General features: G+C 39.3%; 1 protein-coding gene across 1 annotated transcript in view; it reads left to right on the forward strand.

Annotated features, from left to right (window-relative positions):
* Positions 1 to 385: 385 nt before the first annotated feature.
* LOC138371271 (tripartite motif containing 13-like) overlaps positions 386 to 23,159 on the forward strand; it is a 51,311-nt gene continuing 28,537 nt past the window's right edge. Inside the window, exons 1-2 of the mRNA XM_069336070.1 lie at positions 386 to 705; positions 19,450 to 19,520. Of these exons, the coding sequence (XP_069192171.1) occupies positions 19,515 to 19,520 (6 nt within the window). The 5' untranslated portion in view covers positions 386 to 705; positions 19,450 to 19,514. The remainder of the gene's footprint in view (positions 706 to 19,449; positions 19,521 to 23,159) is intronic.

The raw sequence follows: 23,159 nt of genomic DNA on the forward strand, positions 1-23,159 counted from the left end.
TGTGTCCCTGGAAATTCAGCTTGTGGTCAATGAGAATGCCAAGGAATTTGCCATCTAATTTGTTACAAATTTGGGTATTGTTTATTTTGAGATTTATTTGATTAGAGGATTTATTGCCAAACAGAATATAGAAAGTTTTGTCAATGTTAAGGGTGAGTTTGTTGGCAGTTAGCCACAGATGGACTTTATTTAGCTCAGTATTTACTGTGGCATTTAGAGCAAGGGGATCAGGACTGGAGTAAGTAAACGCCAAAACTCTACTGGGTTTTAAAATACAGATAGAAAAGATCGTCCAGGCAAATGGGTAGGACCTTTGACAAGCCGCCAACTTCCTGTCATCATTGAGGCCACCAATATTAGTGGCTCTCAGGTTAATTAAAGGTCGGCAAAGATCAGTAACCAAAGAAAATGGGAAGAGCACCGTGGCGAGTAAGCGAGCGAGCGAGTGACGTCATCACAACAAAGGTTGATATAGACGTCTCCACGACTCGTGAAGTTCGCCTGTCTTAAAGACCTGTGTCCACAATACCCGCCAAATTGTCCCTCCCACAGTACTCTCAGGACACTTATGGCAGTGTAAGTGTGTGGTGAGGCCACACCACTGAAGACATTGAGGATATACCACGAGGGAGAGACAAAACTGTTGAAGGAAGGAGTCACTGGCTCCACCTGACCACCTTGTTTCTTGCACTCTCATCATCCTCCGTAAGTACTTGAGTGCATTACTTGCTTGATAGGGTTCTGGGAGTTCTTCTACTTCCCAAGCCCGGCCCGAGGCTAGGCTCGACTTGTGAGAGTTTGGTCCACCTGGCTGTTGCTTGGAGCGGCCCGCAGGGCCACATACCCACCACAGCCTGGCTGATCCGGAACTTCTCTTAGAAAACAGTCCAGTATTCTCTTGAAGATGTCCACGGTTGTTCCGGCAATATTTCTTATAGTCACTGGGAGAACGTTGAACAACCGTGGACCTCTGATGTTCATACAGCGAAGAGTTAGGGGTGACATGATAGAGGTTTACAAGTGGATGAATGGACACAACAAAGGGGATATTAATAGGGTATTAAAAGTATCAGCACAAGACAGAACACGAAACAATGGGTATAAATTGGATAAATTTAGATTTAGGAAAGACTTGGGTAAATACTGGTTCGGTAACAGGGTTGTTGATTGTTGATTTGTGGAACCAATTACCGCGTAACGTGGTGGAGGTGGGGTCCCTCGATTGTTTCAAGCGCGGGTTGGACATGTAAATGAGTGGGATTGGGTGGTTATAGATAGGAGCTGCCTCGAATGGGCCAATAGGCCGTCTGCAGTTGCCTTTGCTCTTATGTTCTCTGATTGTGCCTATGGCACCTTTGCTCCTCACAGGTTCAATCCTGCAATTTCTTCCATATCATTCACTCCAGTACGTTGTTATTTTACTGTGTAGATTTGGGACCTGGCCCTCCAGTATTTTCCATGTGTATATTATTTGGCATCTCTCTCGTCTCCTTTCTAGAGAGTACATTCGGAGAGCTTTGAGACGATCCCAATAATTTAGGTGTTTTATCTCAACGATGCGTGCCGTATATGTTCTCTGTATTCCCTCTATTTCAGTAATCTCTCCTGCTCTGAAGGGGGGAAGTGAGTACTGAGCTTTCTGCTCCACCATTGTCTGCTCCAATATTGTCTTACACCCCTAACATACAATTGTTAATAATAAAAATAATAAAAATTTATTTAGGAAAAGTACATACATAGTTGCAGAGTTACAGTACAAACATTCTGTTTGATTTAAAGATAGAGGTAGTACATACAATACCTGAAGCCACTAGTACGCATAGCGTTTTGGGCAAGGTGAGGTAGGGAAAAAAACCCACTTAGACTAAAACTTAATAGTAATTAAGCTTAAAGTATAATTGCATTGAAAGAAAAAAAAAATAATAAAAGATGAAAAAAGGGGGGGAACATGGTAGAAAATAGCCAATATACAAGTTGGTCAACAAACAGCATGTTTTTTTTCTTCAACAAAAATGTTGGGGTATGGAAATAGGACTATGGAATTGTTGGAGGTGTGGACGTTGGCTAGTGGAATTGTTGGGGTAAATTATATGCCTGGCATTGTTGGGGTGTGGACATTGGCCTATCAAATAATGATAACTTTTATAATAATAATAATAATAATAAGAAATTTCACTGGGACTGTGTAGTGTTGCAAACCCATGACCAAGGTATTGCCAGCTGCATACTCTACTACTGTACCACCACTGACTTTCTTACAATTGGATTTCTGCTGATATCACAGGAACGGCCAAGCGGACAGCACGCGGGACTTGTGATCCTGTGGTCCTGGGATCAATCCCAGGCGCCGGCGAGAAACAATGGGCAGTTTCTTTCACCCTACGCCCCTGTTACCTAGCAGTAAAAATAGGTACCTGGGTGTTTGTCAGCTGTCACGGGCTGCTTCCTGGGGGTGGAGGCCTGGTCGAGGACCTGGCCGCGGGGACACTAAAAAAAGCCCCGAAATCATCTCAAGATAACCTCAAGTCTGTGATATCCTGATATCACAGTCCTGAAGCCAGTCCAAGTTTTATGTAAGACCCCCAAGCACTCAGGTGAAGGATAAAGTTCTGTAGTTCAACATTGTATGCTCAACTTCAGATACACAGAAAATCACACTGTGATATACATCAATGAACAATCCACTGAGGCTGTGAGGTGATGCAAACATTGCAGGTTTGCATCATCTCACAGCCCGAGTGAATTTTCTCATTGATGTATATCACTTTAGTGTGATTTTCTGTGTAAATAATAATAATAATATTATTTATTCAAAAGATTGTGTGTACAAAGAACATAAGAATATTGTTCAATTGAAGGGACAGAAGTTACACATACTAATAAAGCCACTATTATGCAAAGCGTTTTGGGTAAAATTAATAATAATATAGAAATTTTTTAATTAAAGTTGTGACGGGATAAAACACTTAATACTGTTAGAGAAGTAAGCTAACAAAATGAGAATGTTCAAGGAAAATAAAAAATGAATACAAAGAAGGTGATACTTAAGGATGACAAGCATAGACTATTACATTATGGAGTCAGTAGTTCTAGCAACAGTACAGTAGTTTATTTACATTAATTATAGAATGGAAATACAAGGTGTAATTTAGAAAAGCAAGTGAACTATTCCTCATAACATTTTCTTTGAACATATCAGAACATAGAGTAACATACTATAATTTAAGTTTAATTTGGCCAACAGTTTCAAATAACCAAGATCATAAAGGACACGAGTAAACACTTTATCAAAGAAATGCATGAAATTAAATGACATTAAATGTAGATAGTAAATGTAGAAATTAAATGTGTGTACTCGCTTGAATGAACTATATGGGGCATATGTGGGATATTTGGGCTTGATTCTGATTAATTAATAATTAAAGTAGTAAATTAAATTACGAAGGACCACCCGCTTTTAAAGTAAAGAGGGAAACTGAGAATTTCAGATCATTGGATAAAATTCTAGAGAAAACCAGTGACTATGGATATAACTAGAAAGCATGATCATAAGAATAATTAATGGGCTGTATTATTAAAGAAACAAACCTCAAACACCTACATTGGGGGGTTATTACTGGAGGTAAGTACGTCCAGGAATCAGTGTGATTCGTTCACTAATTCAATTAATAATAATCTAATCCTATAAATAATGCTGAATATAATATCATTCACATAAAGAAGAACATGAATATGAGCATAATAATGAGTTACAGTAAATCACACATTAATATCAAACATTCTGAATAAATCAAATTGCAAGGAAATGGAAAAAAAAAGAAATAAGCCTTAGCTTGAAGCAGATTCCTTTAGATAACCATAGTAGTCCTCTTAATTCTCCAGATTCGGTACACTGACGAGTGGTACGGGTTAACATGGAGGAGGCAGCCGGAGGGATTCTTCTCTCGGGCTGCAAGATAAATAACTACCAGTAGCAATTGATTTAACTACTCAATCCATATTCAAAAATATTAATAACTACAGATGGAATTCTAATCACCTGTTATTAGGTGTTATCCCGCTGCGTAACGAACAATCACCCTGCTATTAATAGACCTGTAAATGATGCATCAAATAAAGGAATACTTAGCTGTGGGCACTGTATAAGTATTAAGATTGCCGTGATTTCGCATCCCAGGCTCCGGTGAACCTATCCTGGATAGTGATGCGTTTCAAGCTGGCTGATCACGTGTCGTCAGGAACCAAGTCAAGGGGTCCCTTATTTAACACCAGCACTAGTTGAAGATATTATCTGCAAGGTCATTCACGCCTCACAGTGGCTGCTTTCATCTGAGGATGGATCACACCTGTCCTATTTGCTGGACAATGGCGTCTTTTATGGGTACGGTAAGCGCAGCTTTGCTTCCTTTCGGCTCTGCACGTGTCCGCGTACTAAGGGTGGTGGCGTCTCTCCAACCCACGCCGAGTCGACGTTCATAACACAAATTATTGTCACGAACATTAATATTTCTCGCATTCGCGCTTAAAACTTTAAAGACTGGACGGGTTTATTATTTAGAGGAACGACATATTATTATTTAACTATTTAAAAATAGTAAATATATAAGGGAGAGGAATTAATGTCTCCCCATGGCATTCACTGATGACGTTAACTCTATCGCGAGGTAGACGCTATGATTCTAACGCTCTATTCGGCTTTTAGTTAGAGGACAATTCGTCTGCAATCAGTTATCATACAGAATGCTTTAATTATGGAGAATCGTATTTAATTCTCACACAAATTGGATATAATGTGTTTACTGTAAGGAAATCTGACGCAATACTGGCGTCAGGTGACGTGAGAATTCTAGCCTAATGCACAGATGAATTATTAGTACATGAGAATTCTACGAGTTGTTAATTTTACTTACTACAATATTTAGTATGGTTAGTAATAAGTAATAAGAATACAACAATGTTGTATTCGGTGTTGGAAATATCCAACATAACTCCGGGGGGAGGATCCTAGGGTCGCAGTGTACTGTGTTGTACTGACCTATCCCGAAGTGATATTAAGATTAATACATTAGTATGTTAATATGTTAGTATGTCAGTACACACATAACGAACGTCCCGGATTTATCAAGGACTTACAAGAACTTGAGTCTTGCTATTTTCATGTCAACTGAAACATGTTGTTTGTAGCCTACACAATGTTTATAGAATTTAACTCTCCCAATTTAAACTAACAGAATCTACGGTGATGCGATATCCTGGGTCATAGTGACGTGTAATGTTTCGTTACGTGATATCACATCGTAGCATCATCACAGTTTTCTCAGTGGGAAGTGAAGGAAATTACTCTTCTTCAGAGTTGTAATAGGCTTGCAGTTTCCCTTAGTGGAAACATGCATGAAATAATGAAACATTAAATGATTAAGTTATCGGTAATCAGGAACGCTCTAAAGCTCACAATAAACTCAACAACTAGGGTTGCAGTGACATGTAATGGTGTATTACGTAGCTGCTGAATCGTAGGTAAACTCAGAATAAGTTCCTAAGAACTGATAACACTATTGTATGATTATACAGTAAAGTGTTATTAGTCATTTAAGATCAAGGAGACTATGACACTACAGTAAGGTCGCTGTGACTTGTAACTATTGAGTTACTAGACAATAACATCACGCAGCATCACGATCACCTCAAATTCAAATGAGGAAATTGAATTAAATGTGCACTGCCGTGCAGTAGTCATGCTGACTGATGGTACAACTAATTTGCTAACTAGCTAAAATAATAGAAAAGTAGAGAACTCAAAGTTTATTCATTAAAATCAAGGAAAATTCTGAGTCGACAGTGAGATTAGTAGCCTAGTCATTCTGACTTATGAGCTAATTAAATGGCAGCTCATAGGCTTGACACTGTAAACTGGTTAATACGAAATCACCTTTACATGAATTTGAGTTTATTAAATCAGTCTCTATAAGTATAGTCAACTGTAATTAATGGTGAGTACAGATTAGGCTAGTACTCAGTTGACACTACTAAAGTCCCTAAACCTACCTAAATAAATGGTTTGAATTTCGAACCTACCTAAGTGAGGGACTAAGCTAATTGTGAGCAAAAATGTACTCGAATTAACATTGTGAGCAGTATTGAGCTCATTAACAGGTCGAGTTATATTGAACTCGTGAACATGGTGAGCTACAGTGAGCTCGTCAGCAGTGCTGACAGGGTGAGTTACAGTGAACTCGTCAACAGTGTTGACAGGGTGAGCTACAGTGAGCTCGTTAGCAGTGCTAACAGGGTGAGTTACATTGAACTCGTCAACAGTGTTGACAGGGTGAGCTACATTGAGCTCGTTAACAGTTAACAGGGCGAGTTCAGTGAACTCGTCAACAGTGTTGACAGGGTGAGCTACAGTGAGCTCGTTAGCAGTGCTAACAGGGTGAGCTGCAGTGAGCTCGTTAACAGTTAACAGGGTGAGTTCAGTGAACTCGAATTAACGAGGTGGAGTTTTGTCATTCAATTGTCATGGCGAGCAATATTAAACTCGTACGCATGGTGAACAAGCACTCATATTATTACGTTAATTCTAAGGTGAGCTATATTAAGCTCAGGAAGCATGTTAATTAACAATGCTAATGTTTAACGATAATGCATTAAACATATTAGTTCTCTGGAAATTCACTTACATGTTAGTAAGTTTGCAAGTTTGTTCGTGCTGCGCTCCTACACTAAATAAGCAGAAACGAAAGAAAAAACAACTCAAACAATTTAATGCAAGTATTTATCACTAACTCTTAGTGCAGAAAACATGGTATTAAGAAGGCTTTCTTGGCAAACCTTTAAGCGCAAGTATAGTGGACCAGTGGTCCTAGTGAATTTATAATTAAATTCAGGAAATGCCAGTGGCATTAAGTGCTAGATTCTCTAGCCTAACATTATTAATTCCTAGGGAGTACTAGATTCTCTAGCCTAACATTACAATTTAACTAGGAAGACTGAGTGTGGTCAATTACTACTTGTCGAGAATAATTCTAGGTCTGCAGTGAATTCAATGGTTTGGTCGCGGTGACTTGTACTTGTTTGAGTACGGACCATTGGTTTTCACTGAGAGCTATGAAACATCTCGGCGAGTATCAATTGCACTACATTCAATCTGAGTTTATTACTCAGCTGTGTTTCTCCTTTTAGCTTGCTGCTGGAGAATTGATTTACTGCTGACTAATTTATTATTATTGTTAGCAGGTTTAGGCTTGTTCACATTCAGAACTTTACCAGTAAGTAAGTAGCCTCCTGCAGATTGGAGCATATTCATTCCCAATCGTTTAACATGTCCAGTTATGTACTGGTAATAGTAGTCGGCTCCTACTAGTACATCTACATTGTTAAGGCGGTCAGACATTAATTTGTTGTCAGCCAAATTAATTTCACGTTCCTGCAGGAAGTGGGCTGTGTACCCCAGACCCTTAATATTTAAGTCTAAAGGTATTTGATCTACAACAATGGCTTGGACAGCCTTGGCTTGACTACCTAGTCGTACAAGCGGTTGAACTACTGAGTATTCATGGGTTCCTCGATTTATCATGGACCCTGACAAGTTTAATTTTACCTGTCCTATTGGTTGTAAATTAAGTGCCTCTGCTGCCCTTTGAGTAATGAAAGTTCTCTGGGAACCTTGATCAAATAGTCCACGTGTGGTGATCTTGGCTCCTCTGTTCTTCACTTGAAGTTGGGCAGTAGGCAAAGCAGCATCCACTTGAGATGCTTGTGAAGTTATGCTGTACACATGTCGCACCTTGCAGCACTGTACTGGTGTAGATTCTCTACGTCCTATTCTAGGATTGACATAATTAGTCCTAACTGATTTGCACAGTGCAGCATGATGCTTCCCCTTTCTACACCTATTGCAGGTGTTCAGTGGGGTGTCACAGCTGTTAACATTATGTGGTTTGAGACACCTAGTACATTTGTGTAACTGTTTGAGTCGTCTGACTCTTGTGTCTCTATTAGGATAATTAGTACATTTGTACAGAGAATGTTTTTGATTGCAAAACAAGCATATTCCCCATCCTACAGATCGTTTAGGTGTTACCGGTTTAGGTAAAACAGTATTTGCAGGTTGTGATGGTTTTGCTGTTTGCATTTGCTTGTCATTTATTCTCTTGTGAGTACTTGGTGTACTCTGGGGAACCATTAAGAGGTTCTTGGGAGTGCTCTTTGGACTATTAGGTCTCTTAGGAGCACCTGTGAACTCATTGGGGGTGCTCTTTGGACTATTAGGTCTCTTAGGAGCACCCGTGGAATCATTGGGGGTGCTCTTCGGACTATTAGGTCTCTTAGGAGCACCTGTGGAGTTATTAGCAGTGCTCTTTGGACCATTAGGTCTCTTAGGAGCACCTGTGGGACTCTTAGGTCTCACTGATGAATCAGTGTTTGACTGATTTTGGTTACATGGATTATTAGCAGTGCTCTTTGGACTATTAGGTCTCTTAGGAGCACCTGTGGGACTCTTAGGTCTCACGGATGAATCAGTATTTGACTGAGTGTTGTTACATTGAGTATTAGCACCTTGGTTACCTAGTGACAGTGTCACTTTAGGAGTTTCAGGCAAGGAAACTGATGTAGGTACAGTTTTGGTGCATTCAGATTTAGCATTAATTGCTTGGTCTGCTGTATGATTGCTCATATTACGCAAACCTGTAAATATATCCTGCATTGACAGGGTATTACCATTCTGGCATACATATAATTTATTAAGTGTGTCACCAGACAATTTTCTCTGGATGATAATTTTATTCATCCACTCAGTAGTTGGGTGATCCACCTCTTTACTGAAAGAATTTATCAGTGACTCAAGCTGAAAACTAAAGGCTTGTAAAGAGTCAACTGATTGTTCTGGTGAAGATAAATTTAATAATTGGTGTACAAGGTTTATAATAGTCTTCTCATTGTCAGCACTTACTTTAGAAGGCTGTTGAGAGCAATTGTGACCATTACTTGTGTTGCTTAAGGCTTCTTGCTTAGCCTCAGCTTTGATTACAGCTTCGACTGCTGCTGCAGCATTAGCTTTATCATTTTCTGGTTCAGATTCACTGATCACTGCAGCTTTACTTGTTTCTCTGGGTTCTGGTGATAAGCTAGTTAATTCAGTAGCCTTATGTATTGAACTTATAGAATCCAAGGAACATTGAGAAGAGTGGTCTGAAGTTTGATCAGACTCTGTAAACAAATCATCACATGAAGCTGTATTAGATGAGAGGTTAGAAAATGAAAGTTGAACTTCAGTTGTTGATCTTATATAGTGATCAGCATTGATTAGAGGATTCTCCTCGTCTTGATGTAGCTCATGTATTTCATCTGAGCTGTGTGCTTGCTCGGTTGTAGTTTTTCTACAAAAACGTTCTATCCAATCAGGATCATTTTGTTTCGCAAGCACTCTTTTATAGTGATCTAACTTGTCTTGAATGGTATCTTCATATTCATCAAGATCATATTCGATCTGACTTAATTCGTCTGGGTCAGTAGTACTGCTAAAGAGTTTGTCTTTATAAGCCTCGATGGTCTCCTTCACCTGGACGTATTTTTCATTAGCTGCCTCTGTGTAGAGGTTGAACTCAAAGAAGTCAATTGGATTGTTTTCTAAACAGTTGTCGCAGTCCTTAAGTCGTCTTGATAGGTACCTTTGGAGACTTCTCAAGATAATACTGATTCTCTTTAATATTTCAGGAGTATCCATTCTGGATGTAAATTTGAGCCTTATAAGGCTTATATAGCTAGTGGTATAGCTATAGTCTGCTCCTTGATGCAGAGCAGGTATAATTATTGACAGCCTGATATTTCTTGAGGCTGGTTGTAATTTACCTCATTTAGAGGTTAGCTACCTACCTAATAATAAGTAACTAAGATTTGAGTGGTACCTTGGTTTCACTACAGGTGTTCCTCAGCTTAGCTCTTCTAAATCAGCCTCGGATGGGTAGTGGACTTACAGTAACACTCAAAGACATACATAGAAATATGCAATAAAATAATTACACAATAAATGGTTAATCCCACCCTTGATAGGGTCAGCACAAAAGAATAATATATGTGTCACTAACTAGCTCAAGCCTAGTCGTGAGAATTTCTACTTGAGAAACTACAACTTATATTTAGTCGGTGCTTGTGCCAAATTCAACACAATCACAGCCTAAATTGCTACCTAATAAGGTTGGCAAAGATTATATTATGGTGCAGTAATGTGCAAATAATTGTGCTGTGTTTTTGGGTTTTTTGTATTTTATATAATATACACTTGTGTAATTATGTGTATAAGAAATTAAATGAACACAAAGGAATTAATTGTGTTTGGCAAGTATTCTACTGCCGTAAATATTACCTAACTCCTGAATGTACTCCTAATTGTGGAATAAAATGTTATCAGGGTTAGTAATGATTAACTAGTATGAGATCAGTAATTTATATTAGTATACTGGATCCCTAAATGTTAATGATCCACTGACTTGAGTGAATCAGTAATTATATCATGGATTCAGGCTATAATGGACAGTCTGCTGACAGCCATATATTGAAACATTGGTATAGCCTAAATGATTAACACTTAATTGGTGTTAGTGATTAATATAAGGTTATGAGCTGTTGCTCTTGGTGACCTAAGGATTCTACTTCAGTATGAAGTGTAGGTCTAAATGTTGTGGGTAATTGGTTATGACCCACTAAAGCTATGTATAAGGTAGCTATGTTAGTGTGATCTAGGCTAACTGATGTGTTACACTGTTAGTTGACACAATTAATTAAATAGTTAGTCTAGTTTCTATCACACAAGGATTAGTTATTAATGGTTAATATTTTAATTATAAATTTAATGCCTATTCGGTTCGAAGGACCATAATGTGGGATATTTGGGCTTGATTCTGATTAATTAATAATTAAAGTAGTAAATTAAATTACGAAGGACCACCCGCTTTTAAAGTAAAGAGGGAAACTGAGAATTTCAGATCATTGGATAAAATTCTAGAGAAAACCAGTGACTATGGATATAACTAGAAAGCATGATCATAAGAATAATTAATGGGCTGTATTATTAAAGAAACAAACCTCAAACACCTACATTGGGGGGTTATTACTGGAGGTAAGTACGTCCAGGAATCAGTGTGATTCGTTCACTAATTCAATTAATAATAATCTAATCCTATAAATAATGCTGAATATAATATCATTCACATAAAGAAGAACATGAATATGAGCATAATAATGAGTTACAGTAAATCACACATTAATATCAAACATTCTGAATAAATCAAATTGCAAGGAAATGGAAAAAAAGAAATAAGCCTTAGCTTGAAGCAGATTCCTTTAGATAACCATAGTAGTCCTCTTAATTCTCCAGATTCGGTACACTGACGAGTGGTACGGGTTAACATGGAGGAGGCAGCCGGAGGGATTCTTCTCTCGGGCTGCAAGATAAATAACTACCAGTAGCAATTGATTTAACTACTCAATTCATATTCAAAAATATTAATATCTACAGATGGAATTCTAATCACCTGTTATTAGGTGTTATCCCACTGCGTAACGAACAATCACCCTGCTATTAACAGACCTGTAAATGATGCATCAAATAAAGGAATACTTAGCTGTGGGCACTGTATAAGTATTAAGATTGCCGTGATTTTGCATCCCAGGCTCCGGTGAACCTATCCTGGATAGTGATGCGTTTCAAGCTGGCTGATCACGTGTCGTCAGGAACCAAGTCAAGGGGTCCCTTATTTAACACCAGCACTAGTTGAAGATATTATCTGCAAGGTCATTCACGCCTCACAGTGGCGGCTTTCATCTGAGGATGGATCACACCTGTCCTATTTGCTGGACAATGGCGTCTTTTATGAGTACGGTAAGCGCAGCTTTGCTTCCTTTCGGCTCTGCACGTGTCCGCGTACTAAGGGTGGTGTCGTCTCTCCAACCCACGCCGAGTCGACGTTCATAACACAAATTATTGTCACGAACATTAATATTTCTCGCATTCGCGCTTAAAACTTTAAAGACTGGACGGGTTTATTATTTAGAGGAACGACATATTATTATTTAACTATTTAAAAAAAAGGAAATATATAAGGGAGAGGAATTAATGTCTCCCCATGGCATTCATTGATGACGTTAACTCTATCGCGAGGTAGACGCTATGATTCTAACGCTCTATTCGGCTTTTAGTTAGAGGACAATTCGTCTGCAATCAGTTATCATACAGAATGCTTTAATTATGGAGAATCGTATTTAATTCTCACACAAATTGGATAAAATGTGTTTACTGTAAGGAAATCTGACGCAATACTGGCGTCAGGTGACGTGAGAATTCTAGCCTAATGCACAGATGAATTATTAGTACATGAGAATTCTACGAGTTGTTAATTTTACTTACTACAATATTTAGTATGGTTAGTAATAAGTAATAAGAATACAACAATGTTGTCTTCGGTGTTGGAAATATCCAACAGCATAGCCGATTCATTCCAGTGTGGAATTCATTCCATCCGTTCGGCCCCAGCAACTCCCTTCCCCCCCCCCAAAAAAAATACAATCACATTAATGCATATGCCAGTCCACATTTGCCTTATGAAAAATTTAAATAATAAAGAATTTGTATTGCAATGAAATAAATTGATATTGCACGTTACAGTACTGTACTTACTCTACCAGTTGAGTTTATTAGTGCAAACTTTGTTAGCCTTAATATCCTGAGAGTGCCACACATATGAATATAAATTGTTTAAAGAACAGTAACTTTTCTAACAAATGTACATTATACTCTACAGTCTGTACATGAAGTACAGACCACTAGAATCACACTACTGCAGTACACTTATATCATATAAACTACACTTTGTATATTTAATGTCATTAGAACTGTGCTGTACAGCTCAATTGGTACTCCCAGGTAAGTTATGGCTAGTGCTGGGTGCTGGTCCAGTTGCCTGGGCATCCTTGGAAGGTGAGTCCTTGCTAGTGCTGGGTGCTGGTCCAGTTGCCTGAGCATCCTCGGAAGGTGAGTCCTTGCTAGTGCTGGGTGCTGGTCCAGTTGCCTGAGCATCCTCGGAAGGTGAGTCCTTGCTAGTGCTGGGTGCTGGTCCAGTTGCCTGGGCATCCTCGGAAGGTGAGTCCTTGCTAGTGCTGGGTGCTGGTCCAGTTGCCTGGACATCCTTGGAAGGTGAGTCCTTGTTAGTGCTGGGTGCTGGTCCAGTTGCCTGGACATCCTCGGAAGGTGAGTCCTTGCTAGTGCTGGGTGCTGGTCCAGTTGCCTGGGCATCCTCGGAAGGTGAGTCCTTGCTAGTGCTGGGTGCTGGTCCAGTGGCCTGGGCATCCTTGGAAGGTGAGTCCTTGCTAGTGCTGGGTGCTGGTCCAGTTGCCTGGACATCCTCGGAAGGTGAGTCCTTGCTAGTGCTGGGTGCTGGTCCAGTTGCCTGGACATCCTCGGAAGGTGAGTCCTTGATAGTGCTGGGTGCTGGTCTAGTGGCCTGGGCATCCTCGGAAGGTGTGTCCTTGCTAGTGCTGGGTGCTGGTCCAGTTGCCTGGACATCCTCAGAAGGTGAGTCCTTGCTAGTGCTGGGTGCTGGTCCTGTAGGCCTACTGTGAAAGCGTAAAAAAAGCTTTTGAATCTTAGTTTGTTTCTTTGTTGTGAGCTACATTATAATATCTTTCATGTCCTTTAGGTGCTGGTAATAATCTGTCAGCTCTTCATTATCAGTTACAGCAACCAAATCATTAACCTTTTGCAATGATGCAGCATATGGAATAGATAACACACTATCATCTTCCTCTTCCACATCCTCATCATTATTACCAGTAACACACTGGATAATCTCATTATCAGTTAATTCACCATAACCTGGATCATCAGCATCATTATTTAACCACTCATTCACATCAGAAAGTTGCAAATCTTCCTCACCTGCATCTCTGAATGTCTCAAAAATCGCATTATCAAAGCCCTGAAAATCATAGTCATCTTCGTCTTTATTCTAACCAGGTACAGACTCGGAATTTTATTCCATGCATTCTTTAATGTGGTGACCTTTAACTCGCTCCATTCCTTGGCCTAGTTGTAAATTGCATCTTTAATTGAATATTTCGTGAAATTTTCTAGTGTTCTACTAGCCTTCGTATCCTTATTAGGCATCTCGTCTTCCTCAGACAGCAGAACTTCCATAATATCTGAATTCATAGCTCTTTTATAAAGCCTTTGAGAGCATAGATAACCCCTAATCCATTGGCTGTATTACAGATGTAGTATTTTGTGGTAAAGCCATACATGTTATTTTGCCATCAGGTGATGTTAATTTAGCAATGGGGTGAGCTGGGGCATTGTCAGTCAACAACATTGCCCTTACCTCAGCTGGATGAATTCTACACATATTGATCTGCTGCTTTTTTACTTCTTTACAAAAGTGATTCTGGAACCAATCCTCAAAAATAATCTGTGTGAACCAGGCATTTTTTGTGTTGTAGTAGATGACAGGTAGTCTGTTCATGCAGTTTTTCAATGCTCTGAGGTTGGCAGATTTCCCAACAATTGCGTACTTTGTTCGGTGACTGCCATCTGCGTTACAGCACAATAATGCTGAAAATCTTTCCTTCTTTACCTTGCAACCAGGAATACCCTTCTCAAGCCTGAAGGCCAAAGTGTTTCTTTGAAGGTATTTCCAGTTAAAGCCTGTTACATCTGCATTGTACACTTAAAACCAGCTTAGATTATTAGATATAATGTACTGAAAAAGTTTATGCTTATATGCATTAGCACTTCCAACATCTGCACTTAATGCATCGCCACAATTTTTCTTGTTAATGATGCCATACCTCTCTTTAAATTGACATACCCATTCAATACAAGCCTTGAAATTGTCTATGTTTAACTTTACAGCAAGTCTTTCAGCTGCATTTCTAATAGAATCAACTGAAACAGCAATTCCTTTCGTACCATGCTGTGTAAACCATTTAAATACAGACGAGTCCATATCCGTATGCTTAGCAGACCTCAATTTTTTCTGTTGCTTATTGCATCAGTTTGAGCAAAGAATTTCTTAATATTATCCTTCTGCTTTTTTTATATCACAAACTGCAGCTTTACCGTTGTTGAATTCTTGGGCGAGTCGAGTGACAAAGTATCCATGCTCTACTTTCTCTGTCAAGTCAACTGTCTGATAAATTGACAAATATTTTCTCTTTTGTTTTATACCTTCAATACCATGAATGCTGCTCTGAGACATCTTGGCAGATTAAATGAGTTCAAACAGTAAAAATTGTTCAAATTTATCACGAAAATCCTTCGCGCGCGAGCCCGACATTTTTACCCCAGGAAGAGGAGAAGCACATGGTGCCAGTCATCTCATCCAGGCCCAATGCGTTGACATGACCTGTGCTTATTTTATAGGCATACTCAAAATTTAATGTACTGTACAAGTTACAAGTTGTCAAATGACTGTTACAAGTTGTTTTATTTAAAATATTATTACAATGGGGCCTCGACTTACAATGCTAATCCGTTCCCAGAGATGGATCGTAAGTTGAAGCGATTTTTCCCATAAGAAATAAAGGAAATTGAATTAATCCGTTCCCCACTCTCCAAAATATTAACTTACAAATACATTTTATACTGAGTACAATGTTTTTTTTTCTAACTACAATACAGTACTTAAGTTGATCTTACCTTTATGGAGGGGTCTTGATGACGTATGGAAGATGGTGATAAGGGGGGAGGAGGAGAGTTGTTACTGTTTGGAAGGGGAGTCCCCTTCCATTATCACATCAGGCAGTGATGTTTTCTCTGGGGTACTCTCTCTCCTACGTTTTTCCTGAATACCACTAGGACCTGGTTGTGGTTCAGTGCTTGTTTGTCTCACTACAAATTTGTCAAGAGACATTTGTTTTTCCCTTCGTTTTAACATTTGTCTGTAATGATTGTAATGATGCATCATAGTGTCATTGAATAGGTTAAGGCAACGATCTACTGCAGCTTGATTTGGGCGAGTCGTTTCAGCAAAGGTTTGCAATTCTTCCCATGCTGCACACATTTTCTTAATTGTTGAGGATGAGACATTTTGTACTCTTGTTTCTGCTCAATGGTCATCCTTACATGGGTTTTCATATGTTGAGCCTTACCACTGAATTTCCTGGGACTCATGGCGGGATATATAATAATTACTTTAATGTTCAAAATGCAAAAAATCACCACAAAAGCGGAATTTCTTATAGGCGCGATCGTCACTAAGTGGGTAGCTGTAGTAAACTGAGGCAGGTCGGCCGCGTGACTGGGAACCACGCGCTCGGTCGACCCGAATATGTACCAACAAATATCGGAAGTTGACGACACTATCTGATGTCGAGTCACATTTTTCGATGAAATTTACATCATAACTCGAAATTATCGTAAGTAGGGGCAATCGTATGTCAAGGTGCCACTGTATTGTTATAATTAGAGAAATATTGTTAGTTTTGAAGTTTTATGCATTTTATACAGTACAGTTCTGTATTAACCCTTAAGCTGTGCATGGCATACATATATGACAGGACCTGATGGCAAAGTTCAATTTCTCAAATTTTTCTCTAATGCTTTCTATTTTTTTGTGCATACTGGTAAATCCTGCAACTTTGTATAAATGATCACAAACGTAACTTGAAAAATAAGAAAATAAAAAATAATTATAAAATTGAATATTGAAAACTTCAGATTTTGAGATCAGCTGCAAAAATATAAACTATCACCAATTGTTCATTTGGTGTTATTATGCTCTCAGAATAGTATATGATCTTCATTTTCATAGATTTAGAATATATGTTTTCAGTTTAATTTACTGTAAAAAAATAGTCAATGTGGCATTTGAATTATGCGCCAAATTTAGAAAAAAATTGATAACTACAAACATTTAGGGTTTGTGAAAAATCCATTCTAATAGGATTGTAGAACAGACAACTATGCACATTATTTGTAACAATGGTGAGAATCGGTCAGAAACTGAATTTTTTTAAGCTGACTCAAAGTTTTAGAGATAATTGAAGTTGAAGTTATCGACAATGAATAGGGTAGTTCTAATTCATTAATTTACTTATATGTTTTAATAAACGTTGTTTGGCATTCGTACTCGAATATGTGAAAGTTGTAGGTCAATATGTGTTGTAATGATGTCAAGAAAAAATCCCCCAAAAACTAAATATAGGGAAATTTATAATGATTTAGGGAATAAAAATGTATATTTTATAAAAGTGATAAAGCCCTAATTGGGTCCCTAATCATCAAAACAGCCTAAAGAGACAAAGAAAATACAATCTGAAATCTGTGAAAAACTCAGTAAAAAAAAATCAAAAAATCAAATCAACTGGCAGAATCAGTTCTGCCAGTTGTGACTGATTCAGTTGGTGACCAATTTCATTCTATCTTGACATAGTTAGGGGATGGGTATGCACTCTCCAGGATGTAGAGGTTACAACAAAATGTGATAATAAACAAAGGAGACAAAAAAAAATGGACATGGGTGAAAGTAACAGATATTAACATTAGACAATGCATTTTTATGATATTTAACAAAATAGAGCATGATAACATACTCATTATTATTGGTATTATTATGTATTACTCAGCAATGCTATACAGACACCAGCTGCATATCTACTTTGTGGACACTTCTTGCTACTATTCTTCTTCTTTGTACATTGGACAAGTGCTTGCATCTCTTTATTACTGCATTATCCCTCAGTTCCAGTTAACAGGAGCTGTTCTCCTTATCAACAAAATGTTCTCCTTTTTTTTTTAAAATTGTCTAAAATACATTTCTGAACATATTGGAATGAAACTTTCATGATGCTTATGCCAATAAGTTGGAGATTTGTTTAACATTTAATATTAATTTTCACATACTGTAATTCAAATATTTTTTGCCCAGCCCCAGCTGCTACAGCCCAGGCTGTAGCAGCTTTAGGGTTAATGTATGTGGTTTGTATTACGTAGGCTTTTGTTTTATTATTATTTTCTACCACAGACGTGGCCACACATTTACAATGCTAACCAGCATATATACATTTTCTTCTATCCTCCATGGACAGGGTTAGAGATGTGTTAAACATATAGTTCAAGGGTTTATTGAACAATCAACCACAGAAGGTGATTCGGTGCTTTTAAAATGCTAAGCTAACCTACATACGTAAATACATAGATACACAGATTTACGTATGCCCTACATAAAGTGTTCGATGTGTCTTTTACTTAGTGTCATTAATGTGCATTTACAAAAGTGAAATGTAATTCTGATCAGCTTCCATATATACTTTATACACATACATATACATACACACACACACACACATATACGTACATATACATACATATACATACATATATACACACACACATGCATTCACATACATTTGTCTCTTTTACTCTGACAGGGTGAGATAGCTAATAGAGAAACTAGTGTGCAATTAAGCACTTAATCACTGAAGGTGATGAAGGTGCTTTTACAAGCTCAGGTTATATAGTTACATCACATACATACATTGTATAATTGATACATTACATGGTTAATCTTGGGTACAGTAGGCTGTTAGAGAGGGAGGGGAGGCAGCCGAGAACCCACCCATACCCCCTTCCCCTTTCCTGCCCACCCGTCCTTACTCCTGCCCACCCTCCTTACTCCTGCCCACCCTCCTTACTCCTGTCTACCCTCCTTACTCCTGCCCACCCTCCTTACTCCTGCCCACCCCTCCTTACTCCTGCCCACCCCTCCTTACTCCTGCCCACCCCTCCTTACTCCTGCCCACCCTCCTTACTCCTGCCCTCCCTCCTTACTCCTGCCCACCCTCCTTACTCCTGCCCACCCTCCTTACTCCTGGCCACCCTCCTTACTCCTGCCCATCCTTCTTACTCCTGCCCACCCTCCTTACTCCTGCCCACCCTCCTTACTCCTGCCCATCCTTCTTACTCCTGCCCACTCTCCTTACTCCTGACCATCCTCCTTACTCCTGCCCACCCTCCTTACTCCTGCCCACCCTCCTTACTCCTGCCCACCCTCCTTACTCCTGCCCATCCTCCTTACTCCTGCCCACCCTCCTTACTCCTGCCCACCCTCCTTACTCCTGCCCACCCTCCTTACTCCTGCCCATCCTCCTCACTCCTGCCCCACCCTCCTTACTCCTGCCCACCCTCCTTACTCCTGCCCACCCTCCTTACTCCTGCCCACTGTCCTTACTCCTGCCCACTGTCCTTACTCCTGCCCACCCTTCTTACTCCTGCCCACTCTCCTTACTCCTGACCACCCTCCTTACTCCTGCCCACCCTCCTTACTCCTGGCTGCCCTCCTTACTTTTGCTCAAAGCACAATACCTAAGAAAAATTATTAAATTTTTCTAAAAATTTACTATGTTTTGGTGGGAAAAATTTAGTCATAGAAACCTTAAATTTGTTTTATTTTGCCTTAATAGGTAATACTGCTTCCAGTCTCTGCTCGGCTACCCAGGACGATAGCAAACACAACTTCTGCCCATTAATGATGGTAAGGACAATTTTATTCTTACTGTACTACCAGTGTGTGTGTGTGTGTGTGTATCATGATATTGTCATTAACTAGTGATGGTAAGTATATTTATTATGTTGTCATTAACTAGTGATGCTGAGTGTATTAACCCTTTAAGTGCGCAACACATCATATGATGGGTTGAGTGACTTGCAGTAACTTGCGCTCCACATCATATGATGCATTGGAGTACCGCGCAAGATTTGAAAGGCCCGTGGGGTAGAGGGAGCTCTCATACGCTGCTTAGGGGCTATAGTAAACAGACGCCATTTTGTAAAAAAAATCCAGCTCGCGCTACCATCGCGTGGGAGGCATCAGCTACCCAGCAACCACCATGTTGAGTGCACGGCCGAATGCTTCCCGGGCACGCACCACGCAATCACTCGCCCAAGAGCAAATAACCAGTGAATTATTTTCTGATGGTGAGGAAAGTGATTTTGATGACTCTGACATTGATAAAGACTAAACACACAATTGACCGATAATAGTAGCACGGACAGTAAAAATGAGATACAGCCTCCTCCCATAGCGAGGCCTACATGCTCACCCATACCACCTCACCCATTGTCTACTCCAATTCACCCTCGGCCACACAGTTTATTTATTTATTTATTTATGCATATACAAGAATGTACATAAGGAATGTGAGGATACAAATATGGTAATTACAGTCTTGTGAAGCCACTAGCACGCGCAGCGTTTCGGGCAAGTCCTTAATCTAAGAAAATTTTAAGGAGGTAAATACTTGCAAAATTATAGACAAAAAATGATAACAGATTACATGAAATGAAAAAAAAGATGAGAGAAAATTGTAGGTACAGTATATTAAAGCACATAGGTAGCTAAGATTGATTGCAATGACAGCTTGAATGGTAGTTGACAAAAAAATTGGTAGGCATAATACAGCAGAAACAATATAAGATTGGTTGCAATGACAGCTTGAATGGTAGTTGACAAAAAAATTGGTAGGCATAATACAGCAGAAACAATATAAGATTGGTTGCAATGACAGCTTGAATGGTAGTTGACAAAAATTGGTAGTCACAATACAGCATATGGCTAGCACATAAAAGAAGACAGCAATGAACACAATGATAAGGTTGTTTGAAATTACATAAAAATTAGGAGATTGGGTAACACTAGGTACAGAGCAAATTTAAAGCTCAGTGTAGGAAAACTAAGAAGATGAAGTTAGGTACTTTTTGGTTTTGCTTTTAAATAAGGCAAAAGTTTTACAGTTTTTCAATTCACTAGGGAGTGAGTTCCATAAACTAGGTCCCTTAATTTGCATAGAGTGTTTACACAGATTAAGTTTGACCCTGGGGATATCAAAGAGATATTTATTTCTGGTGTGGTGATAATGGGTCCTATTACATCTGTCCAGGGAGAGTTTCAGAGCATGGTTTGCATTTAAGAACAGGGTTTTGTAAATGTAGTTGACACAAGAGAATGTGTGGAGGGAGTTAATATTTAGCAAGTTTAGGGATTTAAACAAGGGAGCTGAGTGTTGTCTGAAAGCTGAGTTAGTTATCATTCTGATAGCAGATTTTTGCTGTGTGATGATGGGCTTAAGGTGGTTTGCAGTGGTAGACCCCCATGCACAGATACCATAATTAAGATAGGGGTAAATTAGTGCCTAATATAGTGAGAGGAGAGCAGAGTTAGGAACATAATATCTGATTTTGGAGAGTATACCAACTGTCTTAGAGACTTTCTTAGTTATGTGTTGAATGTGGGTGCTGAAGTTGAGTCTCTTGTCTAGGAATAGGCCAAACTTGCCATCATCTTTATTACTGATGTTAATGTTGTCTATCTGTAGCTGAATTGCATTTGATGATTTGCTTCCAAATAAGATGTAGTAAGTCTTTTCGATGTTTAATGTTAGTTTGTTCGTTGACATCCATAAGTGGACTTTTTTTAATTCATTATTCACAACATTATTTAGTGTATGTGGGTTGAGGTTTGAATAGATAAGAGTAGTATCGTCAGCAAACAGTATAGGTTTGAGAATAATAGAGACATTAGGCAGATCGTTTATATATATAAGAAATAGAAGAGGTCCTAAGATGCTGCCCTGTGGCACTCCAACGGTAATTGGTAGAGTGGACGAAGTTGTATCATTGATGGTTACATAATGGTGTCTGTCACTAAGATAGGATCGGATGTAGTCAAGGGCAAGGCCTCGGATTCCATAATGCTGGAGTTTAAGTAAGAGGTAGTTGTGATTAACAGTATCAAAGGCTTTTCTTAGGTCAATGAAGAGTCCAATCGGAAACTCATTTTTGTCAAGGGCTGAGTAGATAACGTCAAGGAGACTAATGATTGCATCGTTGGTGCTCTTTTGGGACCGGAAGCCAAACTGGCAGGGGCTGAGTATGTCGAATTTTACGAGGTAGGAATAGAGCTGTTTGTAAATAATTTTTTCAAATATTTTTGATAGAATGGGTAGATTTGATATTGGTCTATAATTGTTTATGTCCGCCGGATTGCCTCCTTTATGGACTGGCGTTACTCTTGCTTTTTTGAGGATATCAGGGAAGGTGTGATACTCTATAGATTTGTTGAACAGTAGTGCTATGGGTGGGGCAAGGGCATGGGAGGCTCTCTTGTACACAATGGACGGAATTTCACTGGTGTTCCCTGCCTTGGTTTTTAGAGAGTGTATGATGGACACAACATCTGCCGGGCTGATTGGTGAAAGGAGAAGAGAGTTTGGATAGCTGCCTGAGAGATATGTGTTAATATGTGTCTGAGTCTGTGGGATTTTACTGGCAAGATTAGCACCAACCGATGAAAAGAAACTATTAAATTCATTTGCCATTTCTAAATCAGTTGACGGTATATCCCCATCCTTGTAGAGTTTTATTTGGTTATGTGAGTGTTGCTTAGTTCCTAGGATACTAGAGATAGTTTTCCAAGTGTTTTTCATGTTGCCTTTTGCTTCATTGAATCTATTCACATAATATGCAAGTTTTGCCTTTCTTATGATACTGGTAAGCATTGATGAGTACCTATTAGCTACTTCCTTTGAAACTAGGCCAATCCTAACTTTTCATATTCATGTTTCTTGTTGATTGAGTTGAGAATGCCACTTGTGAGCCATGGATTGTTTAATCTTTTGTCAGTTACTTGCTTTGTTGTCAGTTCTTGTGCTTATTTAGAGTCTTAGGATATTTTCGGTGATGAGTCAGAGGAAGGTGACTCTTTTTCTGGTTTTAGTGAAGTGGAATCAGAACATAGTGTTACCGAGCCTGGTGCCAGTACCAGTGGTGTTACTGGGCGAGAATTTGACGCGTCAGCAGCGTCTCGCCCAGCCAAGCGCCACCGCATGAAACAACATGAGGCACCAGGAGTAGTGTAGTGATGGTGATGTTCTTGGGTAGTGTGGTGATGTTCACGTGCTTCCACTTTATGTGCACGTAGCGGCCGTACTATGCGCAGACGGGCTTCAGCTCCTGGTCCACGGTGTACATCGCTTCCTCGCCATTGTGCCCCTGTTGTGTCTCGCAGGACACCAGGTGTACTAGTGTGGAGTGATGGTGCTGGTTTTATTCCTCGAATTCCTGCCTTAGACAATAAAGACGGGATTACCGAGCTTTTCCCTGATAATGGTGATGA

The sequence above is a fragment of the Procambarus clarkii genome, chromosome 35, assembly GCF_040958095.1.
Source record: "Procambarus clarkii isolate CNS0578487 chromosome 35, FALCON_Pclarkii_2.0, whole genome shotgun sequence".
In the NCBI taxonomy this organism is placed as follows: Eukaryota; Metazoa; Arthropoda; class Malacostraca; order Decapoda; family Cambaridae; genus Procambarus; species Procambarus clarkii.